A 7340-nucleotide genomic window follows, 5' to 3' on the forward strand; every position below is an offset into this window, starting at 1 on the left:
TTCAGTATCGCCGGACTAACGGGAATTTAAATTTCCTGGGGATTGAGGTGGTAATGGGTGGTAGCTCTGCTGTAAAAAATGTCAAGTTGCCACATTTATTTATTTATTTCTTGATATTGTCGTTCGTTTTGACTAGTTTTGTATAAGGAGTTTTTGGTTTAAATAAAGTGTTATTGTGACACTTTAAGCTTAAAAATGTTTAGTAGCAGACCTTGCAGTCGAACATTGTTCATTTTTGAACCTTTATTAGTGCGAAGTGTACAAGATGGCTTAATAGCCGTAAAAAACTCATTGCAACTTTATTAGGATATTTAGAACGGGAGAGCGGTAGTAATGGCTCTTTATGTCCCCAAAGTGCTGTTAAGAAGGTAAGTTTTGTTGAAGTAAATAATAACTGTTTATATGTTTATAATAAATTTGTTTTTGTTTCCTACAATATTTTGATTAAAAGATAATATGTAAAAGTTGGCAACGCTGTGCCGATAGAGCTTAATCACGTGACTAAAAGTTTATTTGATATGAACTATATGTAATGTGCCACAAATGATTTTTGACAATATAAGCTTTAAGAATTTCACGCTCATTTACTTATTTTGATTCCTAAAATACTTAGCAGTCTTGTGTCTACAAAATATTTGGACACCCTGTAGTGTTTAAATGAAAAAAGTCATAGAAATAGAAAGAAGTCTTTCTGGTATCTTTTATTCAATAAATTGTTATATATTAATATACAGTTTTGTTATATTGTATAATTATATAACGGAGAAAATAAAAATTAGTATTCCGATAAGTTTATTTATTAACCTGATATATTCTCTAGTCGCTATCGATGTCGGTTGAAGGCAAATTCATATCTGTGGTGCATTTATTCAGATGTTCCTCCCTCAGAGTTTCGATATTATTTTTTCTAATGACGTCTGCAAAAAATGCGTGCGATGCCTTTTGGTCCTTGCATCCAGATGATGGCCTTCCCACCATCCAGTCTCCAACAATTGCTTCGCTACCTTCACACACTCTACATTCTCCTATTAAAAATAAGACAGAAATCATTGCAAATTCGATTTTGTTTATAGTCTAGCGAGAGACTATTCCGTATGATCGAAAGAAATGGCGTCCAGTTGGCTTGGAATTGACGAGGAGGAATATTTCTTTCACAATTTTACATACAATATGACACCGATCTTCATTTCCAAGCCATCTGTGTCGGCAAAAAACGGCATTAAAGACGGCTGCGGATGACAATAAAAAATCTTGGCTAGGTCAATCTCTAGACATCGTTTACTAAAAATTGATATAAAATTTGTCAAAAATTAACACCAATTATAAAAAGATTGAAAAAGGATAGAACGGTTCCATATACACAAATCTATTTCCAAAAAAAAAAAAATTCGCGAATTTTAATCTCAACCATTAAAAGAATAATTTTTCCTCGATATAAAAATAAATTACAATCTTCTTAAAACCAACTGGCAGTACGCGCCATTATAAATTAGATAAGAGTACGTGGCAAGTAAATGACATCTTATTTTTGATAGCCAAAATCATCATCGATTGCCATTTGACGGTTGCCCCAACCGTCTTTGACGCCGTTTTTTTTTCGATCTTATGGTATAATTTCAGCTTTTCAATAAAAAAGCTAAGGAAGATCATATCAACAAAATTCTTGACCGCGATGGAGCAATAATATGGCTGACTTAATTCCGGTTCAATGGCAAATCATTAATTCTTTAATCGAAGTGGCTTAACAAAAACAAAACCGGAATCATCAAACCAGGAAGGTGGGTGCATCTACGAGGTACCTTGCGAGTGCGGTGACTCGTATAATTGAGAGACAAAACTTTCTCTACATGTACGACTTGACGAACATAAAAAACATACACAAAGAGGTGAAACAATGAAGTCGGGCATTGCAGATCATGTGTGGTCCAAGCACCACAACATAAAATGGTCGGAAGCCCGGGTTGTCCACAAAGAACCCCATTGGAAAAAGCGCAAATTTAAAAAGGCCGTATTCATTTATAACAATAAGAAAATCTTTAGCAATCCAAATATGGAAATTTCAACAATATTGCAACTCATAAAACGCTCCAATGCAGGTATTCTTAGTGGAGGACCTCATGCTTAACTGCATCCAACTAATTTACGGGTGACTACTCGGCTCTAGTATATATAACTCAGTAGTTTTAGGATTTAGTTTAGTATATTTTATTCTGTAAACTTTGGTTTAGTTTACACTCGATGACGGTCAATGATTCTTCTCACCGAAACGTTGTGTAAGCAAAATAAATAAAACCAGTGGAAGTCCGAAATTATTTTAGTTAAAAAAAATTATTTCACTTCGCTGTTAGGTATTATAGCAGTAGATATTTTAAAATTTCAGTGATTTGAACTGAGATTCGTATCCAGAAAATTTTATGTTTATCAATAACGAAAGTATTTTTAAATTGTTTACAATGCTGGCCCTTAATATTAACAAGACTGTAAAATATTATGTGGATAAATTAGTTTACCTAAAAACGCAACAATCCTGTGATTCTTTTGGCACACTCCAGAAATAATCACTTGCGCTTTTTGTTCAAAAGGTATCAAAATAGTGACGTTCCATCTTGTACGCTGCATAAAACCTTCTTCGGTGGCAGGTTCTGTTTTTTTCATAATAATTGTATCCTGGTCGTCGGATTTTCTGATATGAAAACTAACTCCTGCAGCCTTACTATCCCAAAAGCCATAAACACTGCATAGAGCCCCTGAAAATAATAGGCTGAAATAAAATACTTGAAAGATGTATTAGAAATAGATTTCATCAATTTTTATACCGCTCTGAAGCCCAGGATATACCTGACAAATGTTAAACAGCTTCGACACTATCCCTGAAATGTTTTACGAAATATTTCTGGAAATATTTCATGAAACATTTCGCAAAACATTTCTGAAAATAGTACGATAAATATAAGTCCGTGTTATATTATCTGTGCCTGTGCTTACAGATTTCTCTTAAGAACAATAAAGGAACATTGTTTTTAAAAAATGTCCGAGGAATATACTTTTGTTGACATCGATCGGGTCATTCAATAATTTTCCCAACTAGCTCGATATATTGATAATGTTACCAATATTATTCATCAAGCAATCCTACTGTTATATTAATCAATTAACCGTAAACAAACATATTATATACAATTTTATATACTGGGTTTTGCATCGTCGAGCGGGACATAGGAAATCCCATGTAAATTTTAATGGGGTCAATTATTGGCTTCCCTAATTATTTTAGAGAATAATTCTATTTAGGTTTATTGAAGAGCACTAAAACCCACATTCAAAAGAATAACTTCAGATATTTTTGATTAGCCCGTTTACGAGTTACCGCCGATTTCTTTTTAAATATTTCTCCTTTCTTATGGCCCTGTATTTACTTATGAGCACCAGTCAAAGTAAAAGATAACTGTCAAATGAAGTTGTCACTTCAGAAATTTATCTATTTAGTGCTTTATTATTATTATTAAAAACTCATACCTACATCGAAAATAGTAGTCATGAATTACACTAACGAAGAAAAAGTATTGATGATTAAATGGTATTATCAAGAAAATAGTTATCAAAAGGTGTCGGACATGTTTGCTGCTCTGTATTCGAATAGACCGATACCTGGAAAATCTACAATCGCAAGGAATATCCAGAGATTTGAGACCAAAGGTACCCTAATAAATAACTGCAGATGTGAAGCAAGGCAGGAAGAAAAAGAAGATGCAAGAAATGATACCGACTTGGAAGTTTTATTGTGCGTGGAAGAGACCGGTGGAAAGATCAGCACAAGGAAACTTGAGGATGAAATAGGAATAGATCACACTACAGCGTTTCGAATTTCGAAACGACATAAATACTATTCCTTCAAATATGAAAAGCACCAAGAGCTACGAGATGGGGACGAAATACGGCGGCAGGCGTTTTTTTTTGATATGATGGAAAGAGCAAACGCGGATAGGGAATTTTTAAAAAACATATGTTTCACTGACGAATGCACGTTTACCTTAAACAATGAACCCAATGTTCAAAATTATCGATAATGGAACAAAGAAAACCAACACAGGTTTGTCGAAACAAGGACGCAATATCCACAGAAAGTAAATGTTTGGGCAGGGATATTCGGACACAATATTATCGGGCCATTATTTCTTACGCGAAATTTAAATGCAGAATATTATTTGGAACTACTCGAAAATCATATTTTACCTGCTTTACATGATGCCGCTAGGGAAAATCAGGAAGTTTGGTACCAAATGGATGGCTGCCCGGCACATAGTACCCTGGCTATATTTAGACAAGAGTTTGAACGGAAACGATATTGGCCTAAATCATACAATAAATTGGCCAGCAAGGTCTCCTGATATTTCGCCAAATGATTTCTTTCTCTGGGGCCATTTAAAAAACAGGATATACAAGGATAAAAAATACCCAAATCTAGACGAGTTAAAAAATGCTATTTCTGCCGAATGCAATAGAATTTCAGTTTACCAACTAGCGAATGTAAGTAGAGAATTTTATGATCGCCTGGATTATTGTCTAGCAGTCGATGGAGAAATATTTGAACATCTTAAATCCTAAAGTTCTAACAATTTCATAGTGCCTAAATTAATAAGTTATTGAATATTGTAATAATAATTATAATTAATCTTGTATTGATTACTTTATTTTACTTTAATTCATATTAATTTGTATTTATAAATACATCTTTAAGATTTCCGATGTGGGAATGAGTTTTCAATAATAATAAAGCACTAAATAGGTAAATTTCTGAAATGACAACTTCATTTGACAGTTATCTTTTACCTTGACTGGTGCTCATAAGTAAATACAGGGTCATAAGACAGGAGAAATATTTAAAAAGAAATCGGCGATAACTCGTAAACGAGCTAATCAGGAATATCTAAAGTTATTCTTTTGAATGTGGGTTTTAGTGCTCTTCAATAAACCTAAATAGAATCATTCTCTAAAATAATTAGGGAAGTCAATAATTGACCCCATTAAAATTTACATGGGATATCCTATGTCCCGTCCGACGATGCAACACCCGGTATATCTAATATTACCATCGTTAGCAGATTTTTGTTTCCTTTGCGAGTTAATAAGGCTCTCAACGTCTTCCAAAACTTTGCTCAACGCCGTAGATTCACTTGTAGATTTAAGTTTATTTTTTATAACACTATCAACTACAGTTTCTTCTTTTTCTGAGATTTGATCACCGTCGCCAAATCTACCTCTGTGAGTCGTCTCCTCATTATTATTTCTATTATCATCTCTGTCCCTAAAAATAACAGGAATTTTAATAAAATTGCAAATCCATACTACACGCATACTTTTTATAACATAGATATGCCAAAATAGCGACATTTAAAATTTATAAATATAAAAAGAAATAATATACTATACAGGGTATCAATGAGCGTATGCCCTAAAATGCTTCCCAAGGAAATTACAGCTGCCAAATAATGTTCGGTTTGAAAAAAAATAGCAATATGCGATTTTCGCTGAAATTTCAATCTTTTAAAAAATACAAGAACTGTTCTGCTGAATGAATGGCGATACTTTACGAGATAACTACTAACCGAGAGCTATTCTTAGTGGAACACTTGGTACATGAAAATGGCTGTTGTAATTAAAAAAAAATGATGTATACAACAGAATATTTTTGGATATCCTTTTTTATCTCCTCGTATACAACGATGATATTGGACTTACTCGAACTAACGGGCCACCTTGTATATTATCTCGATGAATGCAAGCGAATTTCCAAAATATAAAAAGTAATTTCGGTGTAAAAGAACTAGGAATTGTTTTCTATTGTTAAATCAAAATTATATTCAGTAAATAATAGATAATTTATAAGGCAGATGCGAAAACGAGTACCTACTTAAGAGTAACGTTATTCTCCAAAGGAATAGGTATGATTAGTGGAACGACCGTGAAATTTTCACCTAGAACAGTGTCCCTATTGCTTATGTCTTGTTCGATTTCGTTTAAAGGCACGACCTCGCCATTTTTAACTGCATACATATTATTATGACCTTGCCTTTTCTTCCTGCGACTCCTGCGCGCTTCCTGGATGAACTGGCGCAAATCGTCGCTCATGGGGTTCGTGCGCAGGTACTCTCTGGTTCTGCGGGCTAGTTCCCTTCTGGCCTTCCATAACGTTCGATCATCCTCGGATATGCTCGTTTCAAGTAGGAAGATGAGCAGGAAAATAACGTTGTAAAATATTACCATGTCATGTAAATTGAACGATTTAAACAAACTTCAAAAATGACAAGCGTTGAAAGACGCGATAGATTCGATAGATTTTTATCGGAAATTACAGTAGCGCTTCCTGGTATTTTTTATTAAATAGGTATTTAAAAAAAACTACTTATTTCTTAAGCCGAGGAGACACTTGACGAACGATACCATTCGTTCGCATTAGAGCCATTGGCATTGCTACATGTTTGCATCAGGTGACGGTGAGACATTTGAACGAATACTTTTCGTTTAGGTTTGGTCATTGCCTGGAAACTTATATGGTGAAATTTTGATAAAATAATTTAGTACTCACTAAAAACACGGTATGTCGCTAGTGGTAGGAAAAATAATTTTTAGAGGTTACTAGTTTATTTGGTTGCCTGTGATATGCATATACAGGCTGTTTCCTAATTAATCTAAAAAATAAAAAATCTTTAGAAAACGGCTTAAGGCGGGCTCTTAATAAGTATATTTATTTTTTTCTCGGCAACTGTTTGATGAACAAGAAAAACTCAAAAGATCAATTTTGTTGAAAAAGGATGGCCAGTCAAGAAAAAAATATATTTTCTTTAAAAAAGCGGTAGTGTACCATTTATTTTAAGCAAAGTATCGATTTTTTTTTAATTTTTAACACCCTGTAGATCAGAAAGGAAGTACTTTAGACCTAATGGTTATATAAAAATTGTTTTAAGAATACATGAGGAATCACATCACAATTTTTTATACTAATTAGAAAACACCCTGTATATTGTCAACTTGACAATGATTGTTGATAAATCAAAAAATACCTTTTCTGTAAAAAAAGCCCGATTTTCGGAGGAAAAATTTTGGTTTTTATTGAATTTGGCCCTGCGTCTGCAAATACCGGTACGTTTTTTAATATTCTATCTATCTAAATTTTAAATATCATAGTCAGAAATAGTTTTATTATTTATTAACTGTAAAAATGGTATACTTATAAGTTTTATTAAATATTGTGATTTACTTTCTACCTTGTAGTCAAAATTTATATTTAATAAACTGTAAAAGAATATATATATAAAACATAAGAATATATACATATATTC

At 33.1% G+C, this 7340-nt stretch overlaps 1 protein-coding gene across 2 annotated transcripts; it reads right to left on the reverse strand.

The window, feature by feature from the left end:
- Positions 1-697: 697 nt before the first annotated feature.
- On the reverse strand, positions 698-6482 carry LOC115881836. 2 transcript variants are annotated; one of them, XM_030899528.1, is made up of 4 exons: positions 6071-6482; positions 5091-5305; positions 2511-2747; positions 698-1025 (listed from the first exon to the last, which is right to left on the reverse strand). In XM_030899528.1, the coding sequence occupies exons 1-4, from the start codon at positions 6262-6264 to the stop codon at positions 817-819; spliced, it is 855 nt and encodes a 284-aa protein (XP_030755388.1). In that variant the 5' UTR covers positions 6265-6482; the 3' UTR covers positions 698-816. The 2 variants fall into 2 exon arrangements, with proteins under 2 accessions (XP_030755388.1, XP_030755387.1); XM_030899527.1 differs by having other exon boundaries at positions 5912-6482.
- Between the last annotated feature and the right edge of the window lie 858 nt (positions 6483-7340).

The sequence above is a fragment of the Sitophilus oryzae genome, unplaced genomic scaffold, assembly GCF_002938485.1.
Source record: "Sitophilus oryzae breed Bouriz unplaced genomic scaffold, Soryzae_2.0 scaffold_1743_pilon_pilon, whole genome shotgun sequence".
Taxonomy (NCBI): Eukaryota; Metazoa; Arthropoda; class Insecta; order Coleoptera; family Curculionidae; genus Sitophilus; species Sitophilus oryzae.

What these genes read in the sequence shown, in the direction of transcription:
- LOC115881836 (XM_030899527.1), bottom strand. Translation starts at nt 6,264, where the DNA reads ATGGTAATATTTTACAACGTTATTTTCCTGCTCATCTTCCTACTTGAA. An exon ending in ACAAAAATCTGCTAACGATG is followed by an intron (nt 2,748 to 5,090) that starts GTAATATTAGAT and finishes TATTATTTTCAG; the next exon opens with GGGCTCTATGCAGTGTTTAT. An exon ending in CAGGATTGTTGCGTTTTTAG is followed by an intron (nt 1,026 to 2,510) that starts GTAAACTAATTT and finishes TATTTTTAATAG; the next exon opens with GAGAATGTAGAGTGTGTGAA.